This window comes from Pyrus communis, chromosome 15 (genome assembly GCF_963583255.1).
Source record: "Pyrus communis chromosome 15, drPyrComm1.1, whole genome shotgun sequence".
Classification (NCBI taxonomy): domain Eukaryota; kingdom Viridiplantae; phylum Streptophyta; class Magnoliopsida; order Rosales; family Rosaceae; genus Pyrus; species Pyrus communis.
Window position 1 is genome coordinate 1,810,373 of NC_084817.1, and position 26,783 is coordinate 1,837,155.

At 39.2% G+C, this 26,783-nt stretch overlaps 6 protein-coding genes across 8 annotated transcripts; 4 read left to right on the plus strand and 2 right to left on the minus strand.

Moving 5' to 3' along the window:
• Positions 1 to 123: 123 nt before the first annotated feature.
• On the minus strand, positions 124 to 3,663 carry LOC137717831 (uncharacterized). The gene is made up of 2 exons (XM_068457318.1): positions 1,711 to 3,663; positions 124 to 1,241 (listed from the first exon to the last, which is right to left on the minus strand). The coding sequence occupies exons 1-2, from the start codon at positions 2,171 to 2,173 to the stop codon at positions 613 to 615; spliced, it is 1,092 nt and encodes a 363-aa protein (XP_068313419.1). The 5' UTR covers positions 2,174 to 3,663; the 3' UTR covers positions 124 to 612.
• A 1,813-nt stretch (positions 3,664 to 5,476) lies between these two features.
• On the plus strand, positions 5,477 to 9,349 carry LOC137717738 (DUF21 domain-containing protein At1g47330). Its single transcript, XM_068457199.1, has 12 exons — positions 5,477 to 5,800; positions 6,157 to 6,233; positions 6,464 to 6,547; positions 6,643 to 6,756; positions 6,920 to 7,006; positions 7,152 to 7,291; positions 7,380 to 7,467; positions 7,591 to 7,664; positions 7,834 to 8,024; positions 8,341 to 8,564; positions 8,711 to 8,757; positions 8,922 to 9,349. The coding sequence occupies exons 1-12, from the start codon at positions 5,623 to 5,625 to the stop codon at positions 9,082 to 9,084; spliced, it is 1,467 nt and encodes a 488-aa protein (XP_068313300.1). The 5' UTR covers positions 5,477 to 5,622; the 3' UTR covers positions 9,085 to 9,349.
• A 663-nt stretch (positions 9,350 to 10,012) lies between these two features.
• Positions 10,013 to 14,478, plus strand: LOC137717644 (probable methyltransferase PMT28). Of its 2 annotated transcripts, XM_068457065.1 has the most exons (9): positions 10,013 to 11,678; positions 11,787 to 11,936; positions 12,336 to 12,606; positions 12,714 to 12,806; positions 12,935 to 13,109; positions 13,304 to 13,546; positions 13,647 to 13,841; positions 13,923 to 14,125; positions 14,278 to 14,478. In XM_068457065.1, exons 1-8 carry the CDS (start codon positions 10,830 to 10,832, stop codon positions 14,119 to 14,121), a joined length of 2,175 nt encoding a protein of 724 aa, XP_068313166.1. In that variant the 5' UTR covers positions 10,013 to 10,829; the 3' UTR covers positions 14,122 to 14,125; positions 14,278 to 14,478. The 2 variants fall into 2 exon arrangements, with proteins under 2 accessions (XP_068313166.1, XP_068313165.1); XM_068457064.1 differs by having other exon boundaries at positions 10,014 to 11,678; positions 13,923 to 14,478.
• A 287-nt stretch (positions 14,479 to 14,765) lies between these two features.
• On the plus strand, positions 14,766 to 18,287 carry LOC137717645 (S-adenosyl-L-methionine-dependent tRNA 4-demethylwyosine synthase-like). The gene is made up of 8 exons (XM_068457066.1): positions 14,766 to 15,772; positions 15,884 to 15,999; positions 16,346 to 16,521; positions 16,802 to 16,992; positions 17,081 to 17,167; positions 17,292 to 17,449; positions 17,532 to 17,742; positions 17,831 to 18,287. The coding sequence occupies exons 1-8, from the start codon at positions 14,927 to 14,929 to the stop codon at positions 17,969 to 17,971; spliced, it is 1,926 nt and encodes a 641-aa protein (XP_068313167.1). The 5' UTR covers positions 14,766 to 14,926; the 3' UTR covers positions 17,972 to 18,287.
• Positions 18,288 to 20,463: 2,176 nt separating this feature from the next.
• On the minus strand, positions 20,464 to 23,209 carry LOC137718265 (nucleolar protein 58-like). Of its 2 annotated transcripts, none has more exons than XM_068457784.1 (3): positions 22,938 to 23,209; positions 22,278 to 22,693; positions 20,464 to 20,932 (listed from the first exon to the last, which is right to left on the minus strand). In XM_068457784.1, the coding sequence occupies exons 1-2, from the start codon at positions 22,984 to 22,986 to the stop codon at positions 22,290 to 22,292; spliced, it is 453 nt and encodes a 150-aa protein (XP_068313885.1). In that variant the 5' UTR covers positions 22,987 to 23,209; the 3' UTR covers positions 20,464 to 20,932; positions 22,278 to 22,289. The 2 variants fall into 2 exon arrangements, with proteins under 2 accessions (XP_068313885.1, XP_068313884.1); XM_068457783.1 differs by having other exon boundaries at positions 20,464 to 20,929; positions 22,938 to 23,207.
• Positions 23,210 to 24,883: 1,674 nt separating this feature from the next.
• Positions 24,884 to 25,316, plus strand: LOC137718061 (uncharacterized). The gene is made up of 2 exons (XM_068457572.1): positions 24,884 to 25,075; positions 25,200 to 25,316. Exons 1-2 carry the CDS (start codon positions 24,884 to 24,886, stop codon positions 25,314 to 25,316), a joined length of 309 nt encoding a protein of 102 aa, XP_068313673.1.
• The last annotated feature ends 1,467 nt before the right edge of the window (positions 25,317 to 26,783 follow it).

Here is a 26,783-nt window from a genome sequence, read left to right on the forward strand (position 1 = left end):
CTTAATGTCTTCATATTGCCTTCTTAATTTCTCAGTGTGGCAATATCATTGCGTTCTTTGTTACTGGAAAGGCATCCAGGTAGCTCTGTTCTTGGTTTTGGAAAGATAAGGATCTGAAATATACTCACACACGCACATATATATTTATATATACTAGGTGGATGACTTGAAGCGAAGCAAAATGCACACTTCTAAATGCAGAGAATGCAGTTCACGACTCTACAAGCTATACTGTTTGATTTTTTTTTCTTTTCCTTTTCCTTAATTTGCATACCCATTGTCAGTGGGTGTTGTTGATAATTTGCTCAACATGATTGAACAACTGCATATGTAAGTATTGGCTTGCTTGGAAAATTTCAGACATCTCAAATTTGTTTGAGTTTCTCCTTCCAATGGAATATATTTTTCTTCACAGAGCTACAAATATGAATGCCTACTCCTATGCTGCCTTAAATTTTGAGTTTGACACTTTGTGGTATCAGATATAATGACCTGTTGGTCCATGTGGAGTGGTCTAATAGTTTGATTCAGGTGGCTACACCAAGCGGTAGCGAAGTTTTGTACACAGCTGCGCAGCTAATTGAAGATATTTAGTAAAAATCTGCTGGCTATCTATGGAATAGTTTGATTTGGTGAGCCAGAAGCCTCAACCAAATACAAGCGACAACATGGTGTTCCATCATCTGGGTGGGTATATAATGACCTAGGCAAACTGCGGAGCTTGTTGAACAGATTTAATGGATCATGCATGAGTCCAAAATGAGCATCTGGATCACCAATTTGTGAAAGTTTAACATGAGAAAAGCCAAGAGATGGCAGGAGATGATCAGGCCAATCGCTGTAGAAATGGAAGGTGGAATTGGAAAGTGTGGTTGAAGGTTTGTTCATAAAATCTGCCAGAAGCACCGTGTGAGTAAGTGAGCACTTGTCTGCTATGGTTTCAAGCACTTGCGTGGCCTCAGAGTGGGTTAAGTAGTAGAGGATGCCTTCCAGAACCCACACCGTGTTCTTCTCTGGCACAAACCCGGATGTTTGAAGTTTTTCGAGCCAATTATTGCTTCTGATATCCGCCGCCACTCTAGTTATGGATTTTGCTGTCATCATTAGACACTGGTGATTGTTTGTAGAGTCCATCGCTGCTTTCAGGAGAGTGGCTTTTATTTGCAGGACATCAGGAAAATCAACTTCGAACACATTGCTTTCCTTCAAGCAACTCAGGCGGTAAGCTCTTGCATCCATTCCTACAAAAAGAAGTGCAAGTTTCATTATAAGCTAAATATTTACTTTCCGTACACATGAAAGTTGAGAGATTTCAGTTTCCATATATATTCTATCTACGATTAGTATATTTGGACGGGACCTGGTCTAAAAGTTTGCTCTGGTTTCCTAAAGTTAGCAGCACATGCATATACATGGCCAATAATTCCTGATCTGTAGTTTACATTGGTGCATAATCAGATGCTGCATGTTGGGGATCAATTTTCCTAAAAAGTGTTCGTTTTTTGACGGGAGCTGTATTTCACCGTACAGGAATTCATCCAGTAGATTCGGTAAAGCAATGTAAATGAACAAGTCATCTAGTCTCGAAAACTACGTTATACACAAATATGTCCCAGCATCATTCATCACAGGCACGAAGTTCACCTTGATATACGCTGCATTGGTTCAAAAAGTGCTGGTAACCAAAATATTGTGAGAGTAGTTACCAACCTGCCCCAAGAAAAACTACTTGTGCTTCTGCATCGTTGAACGAATGAAGTGCTGCTTCAAGCTTTGAATCAAACCAGAGCGTTCGAACTGCGAGAATTACACCAGAGATTTCTCGCGCCTTGTTGACGCAGTCTTTCTTTATCTTCTCGTGGAAACTTTTAAGGTACGACTCTCCTGCAAGTATGTCTGCCAGGGGGTCATGAATGACATGATTCCACAAGGCTCTCCCAGCTGCCGTCTGGCAACCCGACCGCTGAAGAGGATCCCATTCGTTCTCAATAGTTGCATGAACCTGTCGAACGGTGTCTGTGGACAACAAGTCCGGAAGCTTGAACTCTGGCCACATGGGGAACTCAGGTGAGCCATTGTCTTGACTCGACATGGTCTTTAAATTGCATGGAAACGCCTTTAAAGTGGACGGAAGTTTGGAAACTAATAGAAAGGAATGAAGAACATATGACATATGCTGTATGTAAGCAGAAGGTAGAGGTGGGATTCAAAAGGTTAGGCTGCAGCAGGTGATAGAGGGATAAGAAAAGAGAGCCACACAACACAAACCCAAAAGGGTTGGAGAAAATGGCTTATAAGTCGTGTCGCGCCGTTTTTTTTTTTTTGCCTTTCTAAAAAAGGAAGGTTGCAATGCCGTCCACGACTACCACAAGTTTATGAGCCTTCTGTTTTTGGTCTACAGGCATTGTGTTATTATCTGGTGCGAGTGGCTCCCAGGAAGTGATATCCGACGGTGGCACCCTGGCTCCTAATAAGGGAAGTCGAATGCGGTCCAGTGGTTTTATAACAAGTACTCATTTGTTTGGTTTTGGTTGTGCACACGACAAAGGCGTCATTTCGTGGTTCGTGTTTGCTTGCGTTGCACAAAGGCAAAGGAAGGCAATTGGCGTTGGGTCCCGAATTGAGTGGCTCTCTGTTTGCAGTCGTGTCGAAGCGATTCATCCTCTATCCCCCACGGGAAGACTGACTTGTATCCGTGATGCCACCACGAGGTCTTGAGACAATGCGGATAACTTTTGGACGTGACATTGTATTATTAGTTGAGAACGTCATGCTAGCATCCTAGGGGTGGAGGAAAGTCCCTCCTCTCAAGGTGACTAACCCCAAGTCAATGAAGCACTGTTGCACGTTTTATCTGCCGTGGTAGTTTCTTTTGTTGGTTGGAGCATGAGAACAGTGATGGGCCCAGACATACACAACTGGCATGGGCCCAGACATATACAACTGGCATGGGCTCAGACATGCACAACTGGCATCTTCAGACAGAGCCCATATTTGACAAGGATTCAGCTTAACCACATGCGATCATAAACCAATATTTTCCTGAAGAGGGATCCTCTCCTGATCCTTTTCACCTAATCATCTTCATCAAACAATCCGGGTTTTAAAATTTGATCAAACGATTAAAGTTATTATAACTTTTACAATGAGTCTGTGTTTTTAGCCATTAGATTAAATTTTAAAGATCCAGATTATTTGATGAGAAGGATTAGGTGGAAAGGATATGGAGAGGATCCCTTCCCTATTTTCCTAGGTGAAAAGTTATGCCCGTTTCTTAAGATGAGTTGACTTTTCTATCGGAATTTTGAGACAATTTTTTTATTTATAATTTAGTTGATTGTTTGGCTTATTAATTGAACTGCCCTGAAAACTGTTATTATGTTTCAATTTACCCCCTGAAACTGGATTTGGTGCTTAAAGTCTTGATTGTTTCAAGAGGTAAACGAAGATTTAAAGACAATCTCAGAGGGCAATTCAATTAATAAGCCTTTGATTGTTTTGATTATTTTTGTGTGTACAATATGATGTTTTAAACTACCTGGATTACGAGAAGCAGATTCAAACTTGGATGTAAGGAACTAGCACACTGCCATGACTAATTGTCATAGCTCATGTCAAATGGTTATGAGAATCAGATTAAAACTCAAGTGTAAGAAGATGCTCACACATCACATTAATCAAATGACATAAATTACATTTGTTTAGTATGAGAAGTATGATTAACTGGCTTAACTTACGTATGCTGATTATTTGTTTCTTTGTATGAGGTGTGAATGTCGTCCTCCAAATACAAATCGCTTTGTGGTTCACTTTTGTCTTTTATATTACCACCACGAGTGAAAGGTCCACACCCAGCGAAAAGCATATGCGAATAAACATTGTGAAGAATTAGAGATGGCCGAAAAAAGGAGAGAGTCGTGGCATAGAGAGGACCGTCGCTGCTGTAGCCAAACAACAGGTGGCGGTGCCGCCAATATTAATTAATGAAATATTATCCGTAAATATACCTAACTAGATACCCCGAATCAACGGCTGACGTGTTTATTCTTGTTCCGGGAATCAACCCATTATCGTCGATCTGCATGCAAACGCAAGCGTATCGGGTAAAATCTGACTTTTCAGAGCATGTGGACCAAACACAATACGAACATGATTTTTTTAATAAGAACGTCTCACTGTCTGTCACGTGTGTTTAATAATTATATTACGTGTTTGTCCACTTGCATTATAATCGTGAATAAAGGAATTGGATTCTTTCCAAGGCAAAACTTCGAGATCCTCCTGATCGAATAACATGAATCGTTAGATTTTGATCCAACGACTACAATTATTATAACTTTTAGAGAGACTCCTTATTTATGGTTGTTGGATCAAAATCTAACGGTCTATGTTGTCCGATCAGGAGGATCCCAAGACATTGTCTTGAAAAGGATTCAATTCCGTGAATAAAGCAGATGATATTACACTTGGAACACGTGTTCAAGCTTGTCATTTGAACATTGTAAAAATAGAATGTTTAAATTACCGTATCACATTACAAAATAAAAAAGAAATGGAGATGCTCAATGAGAAAACTGCATAAAGAGAAAAGTAAGGAGATGCTTTTAAAGTATGATCCTTTATGGATTTTTTACCACACCATAATTTACGTTAATTTTCGTGCCATCATTATTAAAGATTGCTAAAAATATGAGCCGACAAAGAATCCTAAAACAATCTTATTGTTGAGAGAGTTTCCTTTGCATTTCTCTTGCAGAAAATACCAGATAGATTACCAAACGAATTGAAACACACCACATGTAGCATTAGCGCCACACTCAAAAAATTATAATTATTATGGTAAAGTGCTGATTTAGTCATTGAATCATCATCTTAGTGAAAATTAGATCTCTAAATTATTTTTTCAGTAAAATAAGTCTCTAAAAATTCATTAAAAATTGCTAATTTCCTCATTGCTATTATATATTCAAAGCTATTTTATCCAATTTTTTTTCAGTTTAAATTACTTGACACACTTTAGAGTGTAATACAGTCATTTTTTTGTGTATAAGCCCTTAACATTTCATATAGGTTGTGAATCTAACGTTTAAATTAACCTCTAAAGTTAACTTACATATTTTCTTACAAAAAAAACTATCAATTTATCCTCCAAAGTTAACACGCCAGACATTTGCTAGACTGGTGTTGCTAAAAGCAAGTGTTTTAATGCAAGAAAGTAAATGAATATGGACATGGCTTCTCTGCTCTTCCAGTTCTATACACTTCTATCCCCTCCTATTTTGTGCGATCACGGTTAAGCTACGTCAATATTTTATATTGATTTTTTTATAGAGATAATAAAATAAAAAATAATAGTGATATAAAATATTGACGTAACTTAACCATGATCGCATAAAATAAGAAGGGATAAAAGTATATGAAACTGGGAGGTCAGAGAAGCCGGTCCAATAAATATTACCAATTCCGGTAAAATGGGTGTGATAAAATCGAGGGAACTGAGCCGGCAAAAAGCGATCCAGTACACCCAAAGTAAAAGGTCCGAGAAAGACAAACCCACGCGCACGCGCACGGCTACAAATTTTGGTCTCCACTCTCCAGGAACTGAGCCAGCGAGCGACGGAGATGGCTGCGAAGGTGCCCTGCTGCGGGACGACGTTCTTTATTTACGTGCTGATAATCATAGGCCTGGTTTGCTTCGCCGGATTGATGGCCGGACTCACTCTCGGCCTCATGTCCCTCGGCCTCGTTGACCTCGAGGTCCTCATGAAGTCCGGCCAACCTCAGGATCGCAAGCACGCCGGTCAGCTTTTTTCCTTCTTAAATTCATCTTCTTTTTTTATTTTTTTTATTTTTTTGCATTTTTGAAATTTGGAACTCAGCAGTTTCAAATTTCGAATTTAATTACTTTGGGGCTTCTGTGATCCTATGGATTCTGAGCTCTAAGAACTGTTTTTGGATTGAAACTTTTTCAAATTTCGTTTTTGGAAACGGGTTTTGGATTGGAAATTATGAAATTGTTCTGTGAGATGCTGGACAGTAAGCTAAATTACTAGATGACTCAGTTGATTGCAGTCCAAGTCAAAGGAACAGTTGAATTTTACAGAAGAAGTAGATTTTCTTTTGTTTAAATGCTTTAAACTGCTCCGATTTTCGCAGCTAAAATCTATCCGGTGGTGAAGAATCAGCACCTGTTACTTTGCACGCTTTTAATCGGAAACGCGTTAGCAATGGAGGTAATTGTGTGATTTTGTGGCTTTATTGCAATTCATTAAAACGAAAACTAACGGAAAAGTCCAAATTTTTTTTAGTTTTAATGAAAAAAACAAATAAATGTGTTGTGAATAGTATCAGGAAAACAAAGGTAAAAATGTGGTTTTTTTGTTGAAAGTGAACAGCACCGTAAATGTTTCGTTAAAACTCGTAGTGCTTTCTTACAAATTGGTGATGTGTCTTTTGTTATTAGGCTCTTCCGGTGTTTTTGGATAGTCTTGTGCCTCCTTGGGCGGCTATTGTGATATCAGTCACTCTCATTCTGGTGTTTGGGGAGGTGGGTTGTTTTCGCAAGAGCATTTTACGTTGAATGACTAATTTAACATACAAAAGACGTTCACTTTTGTTTCTTTGTATGCATTACTGCTCCAGATATTGCCACAAGCAGTGTGTACTCGCTTTGGATTGACTGTTGGGGCGGCAATGGCCCCGTTTGTGCGTGTTCTTCTTGTTCTTTTCCTCCCCATTTCGTATCCCATTAGTAAGGTAATGTTAATACTTTAACTGAACTTGCATAATGATTACAATGACTTTAGATGTTTGTAAGTTGTGTGATGCTTCTTGACTATTTGATGTAGCTGCATATATTCGGTCATTGCATTTTTTTCCTATTTTCATTTTATTTGTTCTAAATATGTTCTCTCCGCAGGTTTTGGATTATATGTTGGGTAAGGGACATTCTGCCCTTTTACGAAGAGCAGAGCTAAAGACTTTTGTGGATTTTCACGGAAATGAGGTATATAATATTTTACTAATCTCACATTAGGGCACTATGCTAGTAGCTAGTGGCATCTGTTAGGAACTTTCAACTCTCTGGAAAGTCCTCTGGTTTCCTGTGTTCTCTGATTAAATATGGCATATGCAAATGATCTGTTATTTAGGCTGGGAAAGGCGGGGATTTAACACATGATGAGACTACCATCATTGCTGGGGCACTTGAATTGACTGAAAAGACTGCAAAAGATGCCATGACTCCCATATCAAATGCATTTTCCCTTGATCTGGATGCACCTCTTACTTTGTGGGTTTGCGGACTGCAGTTTGTTCTCTCTATCATATCTTATGCATTCTTCCATCCTTTTAAACCTGCCACTCTATTCTCTCTCCAGGGACACATTGAATGCAATAATGGCAATGGGTCATAGTAGGGTTCCAGTTTATGCTGGGAAGCCCGGAAATATAATTGGTCTAGTTCTGGTAATTCCATTTTTGCTTTCTTTATACACTTTTTTCAAAGTTGAAGTGATGCTGCGTGTCCGACCAAAAAATGAAGAGCGATGCTGCCTGAAAACTTATCAGTTCAATCTCGTATAAGTGCAGGTTAAGAATCTCTTGATGGTTGATCCAGAAGATGGAGTTACTTTAAGAAAACTGATGATACGAAAAATTCCTCGGTATGGTAGTACCTCATTATATTTTGGTTTTTATTACCGATACAAGGCATGAGCTAATGTAATTTTGAGAATTTTCACTCCTGAGATGGTTCATTTCACTGTCTATGTATTCTTCTTTTATTGGGCTTGAGCATGGTTATTCTAGACTGGCCTTTTATTTGCCCCACAGGGTTTCGGAAGACATGCCTCTGTATGACATACTAAATGAATTTCAGAAAGGTCACAGTCACATTGCTGTCGTCTATAAGGATATAAGTGGGAAAAAGGATGCACTAAAGAATGGCAAGGATGGTGAAACACCCGTGTTTAAGGATGACTGTAAGAAGCAAGCAGGCGAATCTGGGGCATCATTCAAGAAAGGTGTGTATATTCGTAGCAGCTACAAAAGTATGTTGCCGTTTTGGCTTACTTTCATTTTGAGGTTCAAAATTCAAATCTCAGTTTTCGTATTTGATCGTTTCATGACGTTTCTTTTTGTACACATAATGTAATGTTACGTTTGAGTACGTTAATGGATGTAACTTGTTCTGTGTGTCCTGTATGATTGATGATTAACTGAGCTTTTGGCTACATGATTTCTCAATGTGTGGGCTTTTCCTGAGTTCTTCAACCACTGGCACTTTTTTCGTATGTCTTTCTTTTGAACTACATAATTTGTGTTCTTGTTAAATTGCAGATGAAAAAGTGGGTTCAAACAATGCTCAGAGTGCCTTGGACAATGGTGACGGAGGTCAACAAGCGAAGAAAAGCCCATCAGCTACACCCGCTTTTAAGAAACGACACAGAGGCTGTTCACATTGCATTCTGGACGTTGAGAACGGTCCCATTCCAGTTTTCCCAGACAATGAAGAGGTTGTAGGAGTAATTACCATGGAGGATGTCATTGAAGAACTTCTTCAGGTAGTGATCATGTATTATACAAATAAGTAATTGAATCTGCTTCTGCATTTTCTTACGAAACTTGCAGTATTATCTGGATACTAGATTTTTGTAAATATTAATTGCTGCACGTATTGATCCAAATGGTAAATCTCTGCTTATGCCAGGAAGAGATATTGGACGAAACAGATGAGTATGTCAATATCCACAACAGGTAAGATTTGAGTGATTTTCACCTGCACATATTAGCACGACGCCATTTCCTCTTAAATCATCGGTGCCATGCTGTAGTATGGGTTCGTCTTGAGAGCAGGACAACCAGAATTGCTGAAACATGTACTTTGGACCGATAGATGATAATATTTTGTGGATATGCAGGATTAAGGTCAATATGCATGCATCTCAGGAAAAGCCTTCTGACTCGAACTCAGCCGATCCTTCCAGAGAATGGTCATCTGTCACCAACGCCCCACTGCTAACATCAGCGTCAGTGCCATCAGATTTGGGTTCCACTCAACATCAAGACTCTGGTAAGATGTGATGCCAACGGACTCACATACCGCAGCTCATCAAGGTTCTGAATACGACACGTCAAGATATCGGTGAGTTTGGTCGTATGTTCTTGGTATGAATGAAATTTAGATGCACAAAATCGATATTTAAGTTAAAAACTTACCTAAAATTAACCTACATGTTTGATGAAAATCCACTACTAAGACAACTCTCTTTTGAGAATGTAAAGTCCATTACTCCATGAAGTGTTGCCGAAAAGGATAATTAATGAAAGGTGTGGAACCATTTTTTGATTGTGTGTCTGTTTAGTAAGCACTCTTTCCCGGGTTCGTAACGTCAAGTTTTGGCCAAAAACTCCCAACACTTTGCATGGAGTTATCGATCGGTAGTCAATTTTCTGACGTGAGATTTTTGTGTTCTTTAACAATTAAGACCTAAAGTTGAATAGCGAAAATCATGCCTTGTATTTTTGGCGAAACTAAAACTAGCATGATCAATTGGCAACTGTATTTTACATTTCTAAAGATAAGATACAGAAACGCGTACATAATCACTTCACATGTTTATAATCTAAACTACCTATTATCAAAACTTTATTTGTCAACTAGAAGTGAGTGAAAGATCACATTAATCTTGTCAACAAAAAAAAAAAAAAAAAAATCAAAATAAAAGTTTTAGGCAATATAGTAAATTAAATGCAAAATAATTTTACTGTGCTTTTTTTTTTCTTCTAAGCCTCACAAGTAACAATATCAGTCCTTCATTTTCTCTTTCAGACGAAATAAATATTTAGATATGAACAATCTCTTCGATGATAAAAATTGTTTAAAGATCGTTATAAAAAAGTTTTAATGACTATTTTATATTATCGTACCTTTTTTTTTTTTTATCAAACGATTGATTCTATTAAATTAGATATTAAATTAGCTGCCAAAGTTTGAACCTACGTCGTGAAATAATGGATACCATAATGCATGACCGTAGTCAAATATGAGACGGCAAGTCTTCTTAGTGCATGTGTTGGTTAGCTATTGTGTGCAGTACGCATCCATGGCGTACCCCGGACGACATAAACCCGAAACTTTCTCATGACGGTCCTTTTTCCATCAATGGCGGTCGCCGCAAAGTGCAGATAAAATCCAACCTTCCTTCTTCCACATGAGTTCCATCCTCTGGAGTTTTAATGACCATCTTATCAGCAACGCCCCGACACGACCTCAATCCTACATAAATCCACCATTTTTCAAAAGTAACCACCTCTGCTCATGTCCCCAGCTGATCAACTTTTTTTTTTTTCTTTTTTTTTTTTAATATTAATTATCTGAAAAGCCTGCTCCTAATGTAAATCGGGTCGGTGCCACTTAACGTACCCAGTTGAAGTTCGTCTTATAATTTCCCAGCTCATCGGGAAAAAAAATAAAAAATCAAACTTTCCTCTCGATTTTTCATGATCTTGGTTAATTCTTTGAAAGGTGATTACTTTTCGTCATCCTTCGATCCAGACGGTGATTTTCCCATTTGGGTACTCGCAGTTTCGTCTCTCCTTCCATTTTCAGAAACATTCCCACGGATCTGTCTGATCTCCCGCTCCAGATTTGTTGAAGATTTCCTTTTTAGTAAAATCCCACTTCTGTCTTTCAATTTCGATATTTTATCCAGTTTTGGCGCGGTTTTGCATTGGGGGTCTCCAGATTTGTAGTTGCTTTAGCTTACTTTCTTCGAAGTCCATCTGTCGGGGAGGCGTTTTTTAGAGAGAGAGAGAGAGAGAGAGAGATGGCAGTGGCAGTGGCTCGGTTAGCTCGGTTGGGCCGCAAAGCAAAACTGCCAGGTGGGTTCTGTATAAAAATGGCAGCGGCGGCAATCTTGGGCCTCTGCTTTATATTCGCCTGGTCGATGTTTTCTTCTTCTTCCTCCTCCGTCACTACCCGAATCGAAAGCTTTGACAACATTGTGGCGCCGCCTGGATCACGGAGCACCCGGGCGAGCACTCCCGATGGGACCCAACTAGCAGCTAGTAATGGTGGGGAGGAGAAAAGGGCTACTGGGTCTGCTGTGAGGTCACATGACCATGAGCATAAATCCAAGAAGAAGAAGAAAGAAGCGGTAAATGGGAAGAAGGGGAAGGGTAAGAAAAAGTTACCTGAGAGTGTGACGAAGGTTAAAAATGTGACTGAGGAATCCGAGAGCGAAGATTCGGAGAACGAAAAGGAAGATGGAGATGAAGAAAAGGAGGTAGTGGATGGAAAGGAAGAAGGTTTGAGTGATGAAGGTGAAGGTAATGGGGAAGCAGGAGGAGAGGGGGATAATTTGATGGAGACGGCGGATCAGGAATCCGAGGAGGTGAAGCTGGACGATGACGGTGGTGAATCCGAAAAAAAGGGAAAGAAGAGGTATAAGATGAAGGGTCCATTGTTTGATCCAAAAGCACATTATAATTGGAAACAATGTAGCACAAGGAGCAAGCACAATTACATTCCTTGTATTGATATGGAAGTAGTATCTGGAAGGCTGCAGTATAGGCATACGGAGAGGAGTTGCCCGAAGGCGGAACCTATGTGTCTTGTACCTCTTCCTCGTGATGGTTATGGCCCTCCGGTCCCCTGGCCTGAGAGCAAAGAGAAGGTATATATGCCTGGAGTTTCATATGTTTTTCTTGCATTCAATTGTAGTACACTGTGAGGAAAAATAATCTTTCTGATGTTTTGTTTTTGTAATTTTCGTGTTTTGTAGATATTGTACAAGAATGTGGAGCATCCGAAACTTGCTGCATTTGTCAAGGAACATAGTTGGGTGATGGAGTCTGGAGAATATCTGACATTCCCCCAAAACCAGTCTGAGTTGAAGGGCGGAATTCTTCACTATCTTGAGTCCATTGAAGAGGTGTGACTTTTACTTATTGTCTTAATTGAATACGGGAATCTGTATGATGCCTCCTTAATTCCAACCTGAAATGAATTGATAAAGTTTAGACATGATTATTTGGGTAGATAGACGATTTTCTCTTTCGATCATGTGTTTTTAATATATGAAATTAGTGGTAAACCTTTGAAAATCTCATATTACCTGGATAAGGAGTCTAATTGCTTTATGTCGACTGTTCTTTTGCATCCTACTATTGTAAGAGATGCGGAGTTTTGAAACTGATGGCTATTTACAGATGGCAATTAAACTTCGCCATATACATATACTGATGTGCATGTATATGCTAGTTATCTCCTAATAATAAATGCTGTCAGTCTTGCCATAAAAAGAAGTCAAAATTTTTATTTTGTTTGATAGATGGTACCAGACATCGAGTGGGGAAAGAATATCCGTGTAGTGCTGGATATTGGATGTACAGATTCCGCCTTTGGGGCTTCTCTCGTTGATAAGGATGTATTAACATTGGCATTGGGTTTGAAAGATGACCTAGTTGACCTAGCTCAAGTTGCCCTCGAGCGTGGTTTGCCTGCTTTTGTTAGCCCTTTTCGAAATAGAAGACTGCCTTTCCCCAGTAGTGTTTTTGATGCTGTTCACTGTGGCGGTTGCACCACACCTTGGCATTCAAATGGTTTGAGTCAATTTCTTCCCAATCCCACCTTTCATTCGTCATTTTTTCTTCTTGAAGTTTCAAATCCGACTTTAAGTCACACCTTTGTGATATTCTTTCTTTATCAGGGGGTAAGCATCTTCTAGAGATGAATAGGATTTTAAGGCCGGGCGGATACTTTATCTTGTCAACTAAACATGACAGCTTTGAAGATGAAGAAGGTTTGCCCTATGCTGCTAACTCTTAGTGTATCTAAGATTTGTTTGCTTTACGGGATCGTATGATTTTATCCTGAGTTGTTTGTGCTGAATAATTCGATAACATGTGGCATTTTTTTATTCTCTTCCAGCCATGACTAAATTGACCGCGTCTATCTGTTGGAATATTCTGGCTCATAAAACTGATGAAGTCAGTGACGTGGGTGTCAAAATATACCAGAAGCCAGACTCGAATGATATATATGAGCTGAGGAGGAAGAAATATCCACCTTTGTGCAAGGAAAATGAAAACCCAGATGCAGCCTGGTAAGCTTAAATAAACTTGCCTTACAATATTCATCTCTTCGAGGTTTTTAGCATTATTTCTCCATCCATATTCCGTTTGTGGTTTGTTAATTTGTTGAACAGAATCAGTATGTTCATTGTCTGCGCACGGAAGACTACTTTTCAATGATTTTGTTCTTTATTTAGGAACAGTTAGCCTTTGTGTTCCTTAACAGGTATGTTCCTGTGAAGACTTGCTTGCACCCCGTTCCATCTGCCATTGAGCAGCATGGCACGGAGTGGCCAGATCAATGGCCCCAAAGGCTCGAGAGGTATCCTGACTGGTTGAGTGATAAAGCTAAGTTGGAGGCAGACACCAAGCATTGGAAAGCTATTGTTGATAGATCCTATCTCACAGGACTAGGTATCGACTGGTCAAAAATTCGAAATGTAATGGACATGAAAGCCATCTATGGAGGGTATGTCAAAAATTTGAAAAGAACCTTGCACTTTCTTTTCTATTCAACAGAAACGCGTCGGACGTTGATTGATAAGCTGAATTGCAATGTTTTTATGCAGATTTGCTGCAGCTCTCACGCAACAAAAGATTTGGGTGATGAATGTGGTCCCTGTCCATGCGCCCGATACACTTCCTTTCATTTTTGAACGCGGCCTTGTTGGAACTTACCACGACTGGTGTGAGTCTTTCGGTATTTATCCCAGATCATATGATCTTTTGCATGCTGATCATCTGTTTTCGCGGCTTAAGAACAGGTGAGTTTCTGTTGCTTGCTGATAAAGTTTCGATTTTTTTGGTATATACATATCATTTACTTCTGGAATGCTACTTTGCAGGTGTAAGCAGCCAGTATCAATCGTTGTTGAGATGGATCGCTTGTTACGGCCTGGAGGGTGGGCAATTATACGCGAGAAAGTTGAGGTACTGGAACCGCTGGAGGGAATATTGAAGAGTATGCATTGGGAGATCCGGATGACTTTTGCTCAGGGAAAGGAGGGTCTCTTATGCGCCCAGAAAACCTTGTGGCGGCCTTAAAATGGTATTGCAGCTTCATACAAGTCCATAACAGCACGAAGACCTGCGGCGAAGCCATGCTTCCTTCGGGTGCTGCAGCCTCCATAGTCCATCCAATTTTGAGCGCAATTATAACCGAAGTTTTTGATATGCCACTTGAATTTATTGGTGATGCAGTTGATGTAGAGGATGAGCTAAGGAAGTGAGGGTGAATGAGAAAGGGATTCGAACCCAGATGCATAAGAGGGAGAACATTCGCTCTAGTTGATGTGACTATGTTTGCGTCCGCAAATGTATAAGTTTCTTTCATGAGCGAAGTGCTAAATTGTTGTATACTTGTGTTTGAGTAAATTTTTAGTACCTGTCATTCTGATTCTAGTTCACGTGTTATAATACGAGTGAATTTAAATTGATGCAGTGTTAGGGCTCGTTTGGGTGTGCTTTTAAAATGACTGAAAACGTTTTTGGTGAAAATATTTTTGAAACTAATCCTTAGTAAAAATCTAATTAGATCCCGAAAAAGCACGTTAAGTGCTTCCTGCAAGAAGCATATAACTGGGGCTATCAATTTCATCAAAAGCGCTTTCAATCATTTTAAAAGCACATCCAAATGAGTTGTTGAACATGAACCTCAAATAGTTTGGGCCGACTAAGACTCCAAAATGAATTCAGCCCACCAATACTGCGTACCCAAATTCCAGACGCCGTCTTCTGCCTCCCCCTTCGCTCTTCGCGGCGCTGCTACGAACTCCACTCTTCTTCGCGCCTCCACAACGCTCATGTGATTTTCCGCAAAAGGACAATCCCAGAACTTTAATTTCCCGCCATGTCCCTCTCCTCCACCCCTGCGCGGCTCACTCTCCTCGCCCTCCTCTCCGCCACCACAGTCTACTGCTTCTACAAATCCCGCCGCCTCCGACGCCTCAAGCTCTCCCTAAACCCTAACTCTAGCTCCTCGCCTCGCAGAGGCAAGCTCTTCTTCGTCTCCCAAACCGGCACCTCCGAAGCTCTAGCTCGTCGCCTGCTCGATTTTCTGACGTCGAACGGCGTCGCTTTCGACCTCGTCGACCCCAACAACTACGAGCCCGAGGACCTGCCGAAGGAAACCCTAGTTCTGATCGTCGCTTCGACGTGGGATGACGGGAAGCCCCCTCCGAACGCCAGATTCTTCTCCAATTGGCTCGCCGAGAGCGCGGAGGACTTCAGGGTGGGATCGCTGTTGCTCTCCAATTGCAAATTTGCCGTCTTTGGCGTCGGGAGCCGAGCCTACGGCGCTACGTTCAATGCGGTGGGGAAGGACTTGGCTAGGAGGATGAGGGCGTTGGGCGCTTCTGAGATGTTTCCGATTTGGGAAGGTGACGTGGACGGTGGTGATTTGGACGAGGTGTTTGATGCTTGGAGTGGGAAGGTGGTGAGGTTTCTGAAGGGTGGTGCGGCGGAAAATGGCGGGGTTTTGGGTAATGGGGTTGGCGATGAATGTGAAGCTGAGAGCTTTGATGGGTCGGACGAGGAGGAGGACGACGACGAGGATGGTGGGGTTGTTGACCTTGAGGATATTGCAGGTAAAGGACCTTCAAGAAGGAATCCAGTGGCGGTGACGAAGACTAATGGGACAGTGAACGGTAAAAAAGAGATGGTCACTCCGGTGATTCGGGCTAGCTTAACGAAGCAGGTAAACTTGTCTGGGCATACTGTGACTGCAAAGATTTCAAGTTGTGTAGTATTTGCTTTTAGGATTGGTGTTCTGATCTTTTGCTTTGATTTTACTCGAGTGAAAATGCAGGGGTATAAAATCATTGGTTCACATAGCGGCGTCAAAATTTGTAGATGGACAAAGTCGCAACTCCGAGGCCGTGGAGGTTGCTACAAGCACTCGTTTTATGGCATAGAAAGTCACAGGTGACCGGAATTTTTATCAATTTGTAGATTTCGTACCGTCCTTTCCCCTATACACGTCTGTGAGACTGTAAATTCATGCATTATGCGTAGATTTTAGCTTGACTGTTGCATATTGGTTTTCATGAAGTGAGAACATAATGCCCAGCTTAGAATTTTCACAATGTATAGGTTTCTTTACTCTATCTGTAATACCTCAGCGCTGTGTAATTAGTGTGAATTGGCAGTCTTATGGCATATACATCTGAATTTCTATATTTTACATACTTGCGTTTACTTTTAAAGTTGTTTATGTATTTATCATTGCTTCCACTAGCAGCTTAAATTTGACACGTTTTGAATGAAACAGGTGCATGGAGACGACCCCTAGTTTGGCATGCGCCAACAAATGTGTTTTTTGTTGGAGACATCACACAAATCCTGTCGGAAAGAGTTGGCAGTGGAAGATGGATGATCCGTTAGAAATTGTTAACTCTGCCATAGACCAGCACATGAAAATGATTAAACAAATGAAAGGAGTTCCTGGTAAATCCTATGTTTTTTCCTTTGGGGAAGAAATATATCCTTGGATAATGGTATTTTTAGTTGTACAAGACTGCCCGAACCAGTGATCAATTAATTGAAACACCTTTTAAGCAGACATGATTATATTGGGTTCCCAAACTGTTTGGTTGTACTATCATCAACTAATCAATAGTTCACAGAAACCAGTTAACTGTGATTCATGTTTGATATCATCAACTAAATCGTAGGAAACTTGATGGTGTATAAATCTACTCAGTATATGAGATATCTTCTCCTGCAGGTGTTACATTGGAGCGATTAACAGAGGGTCTCTCTCCCAGGCATTGCGCCTTATCTCTTGTTGGTGAACCTATCATGTATCCTGAGATTAATGCACTCGTAGATGAGCTGCATCGAAGGCGGATTTCTACTTTTCTAGTCACAAATGCTCAGTTTCCTGAAAAGATCAAAATGCTGAACCCCATTACGCAGGTTTGTTTGCTACAGTTATATCACTGTCAAATTTTACATCATGCTATTATTTAGTTTTAGGAATGATTTTGGACTTCTTTGCGCACAGTTATATGTAAGTGTGGATGCTGCTACTAAAGAAAGTTTGAAGGCAATTGACAGGCCACTTTTTGGGGATTTTTGGGAGCGATTCATTGTAAGCATCTGATCTACTTGATACTTTGAGGGCCCAATTTCTTGTCATTAATCCACTGAGAGAAAATAATATGAATCGGTACTTCTGGTGTTACTTATGTGTATGCTTGAATTTTTATTGCCAGGATTCCTTGACTTCTCTCAAGGACAAACAGCAACGAACTGTTTATCGCCTTACTCTGGTGAAAGGCTGGAATACAGAAGATATTGATGCTTATTATAACATTTTTAGCCTTGGTAGTCCTGATTTTGTTGAAATCAAGGGAGTTACATACTGTGGAACGTAAGTTTTCTTTTCTTTGGTTCCTAAGTGGTCGGGTCATTTACAGTGCTCTAGTTCTATAACGAGAGTGATCAATTCACAGGTCTGCTACATCAAAGTTGACAATGGAGAATGTGCCCTGGCATGCCGATGTTAAAGCATTTTCAGAGGCCTTAGCTTTGAAAAGTAACGGGGACTATGAAGTTGCATGTGAGCATGTCCACTCTTGTTGTGTCCTCCTGGCTAAAACTAGCAAGTTCAAGACCAACGGCCAGTGGTTCACGTGGATTGACTATGAAAAGTTTCACGATCTGGTATATGCGACTCCAATAATTATATACTCCTAGAGTGCCATTCAGGCGATAATATTTATTCACTCATCCATTCTTATTGAAAATGCAGGTGGCTTCTGGAAAACCTTTTGACAGTAAGGATTACATGGCTCCAACACCTTCATGGGCCGTGTATGGGGCAGATGAAGGTGGATTTGATCCGTACCAGTCTCGATACAAGAAAGAGCGCCATCACAGACCAAACCAGTGACGACCAGGTTAGGGGTTTGATTAGTGTCGAGTTCTAGGAACAGTTTTGATTGTATTTTATCGTAGTTTTACGTACGTGAAACAGTATTTTCACAACATAGCTGCAGTCTATAGATTAGAGAGAGAATTACTGTTTGTGTTCCGATACAGTATTATCCTTGTATTTTAGTAATTCTCTGCTTCGTTGTTTTTGGGAAAGTTTTACTCTGCAATGTTTATGTTTCCATAACGTCGTAAATATGAAGCTACTGTTAATTAGGGAGAGAATTACTGTTTATGTTCCGATTCATTCAAATCGATTCAAAAGGTTCTGGCTACTTGATGTCTTTTGTGTCCTTTAGCTCTTAGCTCTTAAGACTTACATGAAACGGGGACACTAAGATAGTGGTGTGCCAAACCTATGAGGCGGCGTGTTTCAACTTCATGCATTATGTCACATGATTGGTTTGGGATACGAGCGCTTTGGCGTTTCAATCAACATCAATTTGAATATAATCCTTCTCACCTTGTATTATAATAGGAATATGATTTTTTTCTCCTCCATATCCGGCTCCATCCCTCCTCCCACTTTCCTGTCTTCTCTCTGTAAAGAAGTCACATAAGATATTGACGTAATTTAATCGTGATTGTTCAAATAGAAAAGATTATAGGGAGGGAAATTTGGAGAGGAAATTGTCGTCACTTGCAAATATCGTACGCAGCTTTACACATCAGCCAACCTCATTATTGCATTTTTTTTTCTCTTCGTTTTTATTTAGTTTTTTGTATTACTGTTAGGCAGAGCAAATTATGTCACTACCCAAAAATGTCCAATCAGTAAATTTTATTTCACGAGCGGAAAATTGTACTATATGTCTAGTCGTTTTAAATTTCTACTGTTCTTTTTGCAAATTTAGGCTCCAGTCTTGTTCGTCCATCCAATAAAATGTTGAATCGTTGGCATTTAAATATGTAAATGAAGTATAAAAGATATCAATAATAAAAACGACACATCTTAATCAATAACATGTGAATATGTTTGTTAATATTCGGTGATCGTACATACCGTGTGATTAAATGATCCAGCGATTTGACTTAAGATTCTTTCATCTAAATCGAGCCTAGAGATATCTTCGGCCTTTGGAAGCATGAGTTTTCTTCATAACTAATAGTCTAATATGTTCTACCATCATGGATAATATTTGAAAGTTCGTATTTATTCTTCCCCATTCAATAACCTTTTGCACATAATTGTATATTCATGGCGGGTACTTGGGAAGCCACACATTACGTCAGTCATAAAATTGTGGTTCGAACTCATCTTCACAATAATCAAAACTAAGATCTTTGATATACGAGAGAAAATAAATATCATTAGACCACGATATTAAGTGACTGTTTATTCAAAATCTATTGATTAGACCTGATAAATGAGTTGTGTTTGTGTTGTTTTCATGTCATACTCATCATCGTTACAAGTTGCATTGTACCAAATCCATTATCTTAACGCTTTCTTAACAAGTAACCTGATATTGATCCGATTAACGAACGGGTTATGTATTTTGTGTCATATCAACGCGTCATGCAAGAAATTGATATGTCTAATGTTTTGATATGACAAACGATAACTTATTAGATGACTGATGACAACCGACTTATTAATAAATTCTTAACGTGCAACTCGAAAACGACCTGACTTATTAATGAGTTGACTCGAATTTATTATTTTCGTATCTTTTCGTGCAACTCGATAACGACCCGACTCATTTTCTTTGGGCAATATAATTTGCTTTTCATAAAGTGTCATACAACTCATCGCGCTTCAATCAAACAGTGGCTGTGGATTCTGGAAATCAAACAAACAGTGGGCGGCGTCTGCTGCTGATATATATCGTTGAGGTGAGGTGGGCCGCCACAACCCAACAACTTGACGAGTGGAAGCAGGAACCGTTGGGCCCCACCCAACACAAGTATAAAGCACGTCAAGACGGCTCCAGCCCTGCCAACTCCTAATTCCCTTTCTCTTCCTCATCTTCCTCCGTCATATCTCAAAACTTTTACAAAACCAAATTATAATTCTCTATTTAATAGTACGCATTTGTCGATTTCTCTACGAACTTGTAACAAGTTGTCAATTTTTCTCTCAATTTTAATTTTAGTCAGTTATGTTCTTGAACTTTTATAATCGACTAATTTTCTTTCAAAATTTTAATTTTGTCGATTACTCTATTACACTTTTATAATTGACCTTTTTTTTTATTTTGCGTTAGATTTTGATTTTTTTTAAATTTAATTTTCCATCCATTTTGGATGTGTGCATGACAAAAAGGTAATTTTATCCTGATTAAAAAGTTAATCCGTTTAAGTTACAGTTCAAAGGAAAGTTCGTCGATAATACTAACAATTTTGTACTAATAACAAAACTAAATCGTAAAAAATGAAAATTTGGCAAGTCATTGCATGCATGGTGCGTATTACCAAAAGATAAATAAAAGTTAAAGATTGCTATGGTCCAAGATACAACTACTAAGATTAAATTGTTAAAAATTTCGGAGTATACGATATTTCAAACTTTTACAAAATTTTAATTTTGTAGAGAATAAAATTTCCTACGAATTATGTAGTTGACATGAGCATGCACGAATGACCATTAAACCCATGGCTACAACAATTTTTTGACTTTAGACACGAGGCAGGACTAATTAAGCTAGGAGCTGAACCCCTAAGCTGCCACGTCCTACTTATTACAAAAGCACTTATTGGCTTACTGAGGCGGCTAGCCGAACATGTAAAACCAGCTTTCTTCTACTAGCTTTGTGCTTTTGTTTCTTAACTTAGAACGTAAGCGTCACGTGCCAGCTGCAGCGACTTAAGAAAATTAGCAATTGCCCTCCTCTCGTCAGTCTCGGAGAGCTGGCAGTCCAGAGCTGCTAACCATGCACAGCCAAAGACGACTTTTTTTGTGTGCTCCGGAGTACCCCTACTTGGAATATCAAACCGTTAATTTTTTGTTAAAATATAACAATAAAGATTTAACGGTTAAAAAATTCGAGCTTAGAGTATTTCAGAGCACCTAAAAACTTTTGCAGCCAAAAACCTCCAGATTTTGCAGTCTTCCTCTTCTTTCTAAATTCTGCAGTAAAAAAACCCCACTTTTCTCACTCATTCATTTTTTACCGGAATTGAATCCTCTCCGTGGCAAATCCTTGGATTCTGCTAACCTAATAGCACGGACCGTTGGATTTTGATCTAACGACTATAATTATTATAACTTTAGAGGAGCACTCTGTTTGTAACCGTTGGATCAAAATTCAACAAACCGTGTTAGTGAATTAAGAGGATCCGAGGGTTTGCCTCGGAGAGGATCCAATTCCTTTTTTACCCACTTCTTTTAATGGCCTTTTTATTTTTATTTTACTTTGTGTGTGTGTTTTACCCTTTTCAACATAATTACATTTGCAGACTTGAGATTAATCAAGTTGACTATGTCAGTTTGCTTTCTTTGTATGTTCGAGTTTTTGGGTAAATTAATCACAAATTTGATCTTAATCAAATTAGCTATATTAGTGCACTTTTCTTTTATACCTAGTTTGAATTCTCTTCATAAATTTAATTGAATTAATTTAAAATATCGCTTGTATAAAAAATTAAAAATTTAATGATTAAACAATTCGAGCCTATAGTATTTCAGAGCACCTAAAAACGCTTTTGCAGCCAAAAACCTCCAGATTTTGCAGTCTTCCTCTTCTTTCTAAATTCTGCAGTAAAACAACCCCACCTTTCTCACTCATTCATTTTTTACCCACTTCTTTTAATAGACTTCTATTTTTATTTATTTCGCGTGCGTTTTATCCTATTCAACATAATTACAATCTCGGAATTGAGATTAATCAAGTTGACTATACCAGTTTGCTTTCTTTGAACGTTCGAGTTTTTAGATGAATTAATCACAAATTTGATCTTAATCAAGTTGGCTATATTAATGTACTGTTTTTTTTATACCTAGTTGAAACTCTCTTTATTAACTTAACTGAATTAATTTAAAATATCACTTGTATAAAATAAAAACATAAACAGCAAAATTAATTCCTAGGCTTCTTCTTCATCATACAAAATCACATATGAAAATAATTAAAAACAAAGAAAATAATTATAAAAAAAACTTATTAAAAGATATGCTGTCATCAATGAACTAAGAAATACTAAACAAATCAAATGCAAAAGCAAACTCCAGCTCTTTATCTTTTCAGATTTTTCGATTGATTTAATTAATTTTCCAGATGTTTTTAACACAGAAGAGGAAATTAAGAACAATAAAAAAAAATTACCATGAGAGTTAACTAATTGTGGCTACTCTTTCTGGGCTTGCTTTTCCTCCTTGCTCTACTTCTTGAAGGCTCCCTAGGTAAAAACCCCTCCTCTTTTTTACCACTACCCTCTTCTTCTTTTACCTTCTGCTGCTGCAACTCTTCCTGTTGCTTCTGCTTTTGATCTTCATCATCCTCGTCTACTTTTGCTTTTTTGTAATCACTTTCTTTAGCAACATCTTCAGCTGCAGAAGCAGAAGCAGATTGTTCTACTGCTGCAGTGGATTGCTCTTCAATGATAATCTTGCGAGGCCTTCCTCTCTTTCTTGGGGTGTGAGCCTGCGGTTGCTGCTGGGATTCGTCTCCAGTTGATGAAGCTTCTGCTATTGCCACTGATAGCTCCATCGTTTTCTGAGGCTTCTTCTTCCCCATTAAAACTAAAAATAAAAATAAAAAATATTAATCTCTCTATCAAATAATAAATATTTTGATGATAATTTTCATCAAGACAACAACTTTTCTCTTAATCCGACGAGAAGAAATAAAACCCACAAAGCCGAAAAAGACTCAAGAACGTATTATCTAATATTTTTCATAGTTCTCTCTCTCTCTCTCTCTCTCTCTCTCTCTCTCTCTCTCTCAAGTTTGAGAATAAGCGGGGAGAGAAGACAAATCTTTGACCTGGATTCTGAAAATCTTCGTTAAAAAATCCTCCCTTTTCCAGTGACATCCAAGACCCAATAAAAATTCGATCCGGCCCCTTCCTTCTACTCCTATTTGATAAAAATAAGCAAAAATATTATCAAAAAGTCACTAGAATAATTATATTTCCGTTTTCTTTGGTAGTACTGATTTCTCTATCCAATTCATGTCTAAGTAAAAAGAAGCTACAAGAAGACAGAGGAGGAAATGAGGTCGAAAGCCAGTGAGAGAAAAATATATATGGACTGGCTGAGGGTAACCCTACCATATATATTTTAGATACTACCATGGTTAGGGGACTTGTCAGGGTTTTAGGGTTTTTTTTTTAGATAATAATTAGGGCTTTAGGGTTTTTGTTTTTTCAGAGTTGTTATACACACTCTAGAATTTTTATATTGCAATTTAGAATGTACAATAGTTTTTAGTGATAGTCTGTTGGCATAAGCGATACTGAAAAATGAAGAGGAAGCGAACATTTGAATTTAGGTCAGATTTAAACATAAATCCTCTTGACTAATTGAGTTACAAACTCTTTGAATTTTGATGATACCCTATTCTCAAACCTTAATTTAATCAACAGAGGTTTGAACGCAGATTCAGTGAAGAAGTGAGCACATCAACTTAGCCACTCGTTTACGACCACATTTGCAAAGAAGGTGTTACGGTTGGACCAAAGGCCAAATGGGTTTTCTCTCTCGGAATTGGATCCCCTCCGGACACAAAAGAACTGAGGCTAAGGATCAAATAATTCGGGCCATTGAAATTTGACCCAACGGCTACAATTATTATAACTTTTAGAGGGACCATCTCTTTGTAGATATTGGATCAAATTTCAATGGCCTAGATCATTTGATACTTAGACTCAGATTTTTTGAATCCAGAAGGGATCCGGTTCCCTCTCTCTCGACCCCTTTACTAATGTGTAATGTGAAAAATGCAAACGGGAGTGGGGAGAAGCATGTGGGTTTATTTTGAGGTGGGTAGGTCCTCTTTGGATCTGTGTCTCCGGATCCTACAGACCAAGTCATTTTGGCCGTTTGATTTAAATTGCGCGGTCAAATTTTTATTTATTTATGTCATTTTTTTTCCCTTCCTCTTTCACCTTTCATGTCTTTGTCTTTGTCTTTCCCTCTTCTAGGAGAAAACCCAGTAGCCACCAAACTTTTCCCCTGACCCAACCCAACTGAATTTTGTTTATTGATTTGAATTGTGCGGTTAGAAATTTTGCCAAAAATATAACATGACAAATAGTTCATTAAGAATTCTACTTTTAAGAAAGTCTCCTTAAGGCCATCTTCAACCGATGGCTGGCCAGATGACTCGTTTTAGCCCTTTGGCCACCCAAGAAATTAATATTTTAATGAACAGTACAGGGCCATATTTGCCTTCATCTCCAACCGAGGGCCAAAGGGCCGTAGGGTTCGTTTTAGTACTGTCACAAAAAACCGTCTCCAACCGAAGGCTAAAGGATCATAGGGCCAAACATAATTTATTATTTAAAAACTACAACTTAAATTCAAATCCAACTGCTAAGTGACGTCAGCTACTCGTTGGTAGCTAACATCATGCTGATGTCAGCTAGCTGTTGGATTTGAAATTTTCTTTTGCTATAAATAGGGTGGATATTGAGTCATAATTCACACAACTTTGAATTCAATCTTTTTCAATTCAAGTTTACAATGAATTCCAACTTTGGATTCTCTTCAGATTCCAACGAGAGGTCTTCATCCAATTCCAAATTGGAAGCAAAATGGGTGCAAATGAGACTAGAAAATGAGGAGTACGATGAAGAAGTTCAAGTAAAGCGCAACAAACAAAACAGAGTAGCAGCCATGGCTGCGGCCATGGTGTGTCAGCAAACTGAGGAACAACCTCAATGGGGTGGCTCTATTGCTAATCGCTCTTACAAACCACGAAACAGAGCGATGTCGCATGCCAATCTGATGAACAATTACTTCAACCCCAACTCGGTGTACACAGAAGAGGGTTTCAGACGTCGTTTCCGAATGAGGCGTCATGCCTTCAAGTGTTTACTTCGTGATGTCCAGCAGGTCAATCCATACTTTCGACAGAAACGGGACAGAGCAAGTCGCCCTGGTTTCTCATCTCATCAAAAGGTTACTGTTGCACTCCGAATGATGGCCTATGACTCCCCAGCTGATTCGATGGATAAAACCTATGGTATGTCTGAGTCTACATGCCTTGATACTCTTGAACAATTTCTGTGACACAATTGTTCAGGTTTACAAAGACGAGTACCTCCGCGAGCCAAATCAAGAAGATCTGAATCAGCTCATTCGTAAAGCTGAAGACCGTGGGTTTCCAGGCTTGATAGGGTCATTAGACTGTATGCATTAGGATTGGAAGAATTGTCCCACCAGATGGCAATGAGGCTTTAGCGGAAGGTCGAGAAAGCCAATTGTTGTGTTAGAGGCGGTTACCTCATATGACACATGGATTTGGCATGCTTTCTTTGGAGTCATTGGATCCCAAAATGACATTACAATTCTTAGGCGTTCACCCCTCTTCAATAACTTGACGGAAGGTAAAGCACCTCAACTTAACTACTACATCAACAACTGTCAATACAATATGGGGTATTACTTGACAGATGACATCTACCCAAAGTGGGCGACACCTGTCCAAGCAATTCCAAACCCTAGGAATGACGCAAAAAAGTTGTTTACCTTACACTAAGAGGCATATCGGAAAGATGTTGATAGAGCTTTCGGTATTCTACAAGTACGGTGGAAGATCATTAGCGAACCGGCAAGAAGGTGGAGTTGAGAAAATTTGGACTCCATCATGATGTCTTGCACCATATTGCACAATATGATAATGGAGGATGAGTGAGATGGATATATTGATGGAGAATACGATGATGACCAAAAAGATCTAAATAGGTCAAGAATGGCTTGTGCAAAAATATATGATGGGCCTAATTTGCCTTTCAATTCAATAAATGGTAGTATCTCTATAAATGAGTACACGAGGCGCTATAGAATGATACGTTCTCATGTCACAAACAACTACCTGCAATAGGATCTTGTTGCACATATTTGGGCCAAAAGAAGCATGGAGTAAGCGTTTAAGTTTTATGTTGTTAAATGTTTTTAAAAATATTGTTTAAGTTTCATGTTGTTAAATGTTTTTTTTATGTTGTATAATTTGTATGTTGGTTAATGTTATTTAATGTTGTTTCTGATAACCCTAAAAATTACAAAACCTACGTGGCGCGCATGCCGAGTAACTAATGAGCTAACTACGTCATTCGGTTAATGCGGGGCGTGCCAACTTGTCGGCCGAGCTCAGACAAGGAGTAAAATTTGTTGATGTTGCGTTGAGCGCGTTGCTGACTTCTTTATCTTTGCGATTGCGGCCGAGGAATGAACACTCTCGATCTTCGAGTTCTAGAGCCTGAAGACAAGGCTGCTAGTTTTGTGAAGTTCACCAATCGTCGGTGCCTGATTCGGTCACCGTGATTATATTCGTAAGAGTATAAGCACGTCGAATCGACACCAAACTATACGGACACAAATATTCAAAGGCGATGTATGTCTTGATGATAAAGGTGGTTCGGCCGTTAGAATGTCGAACTCTGAAACTCACTTGTGAGTATCCAATCATAAAATCACTCAGCGTCCAGTACGCCGAATGTTGTAGCTCATAACACCATACTTCGCCGAAAAGGCTAATAAGGTGACCTCCGCCAACAAGGATTCGAAAACCCTTCTTGGCCGAGACTTGGATAGATAACCAGTCGGCCTCGACGCAGTGATGTTTATTCAAACTGAAGGTGCTCCTCGGTCGGTTGATTCTACGGCA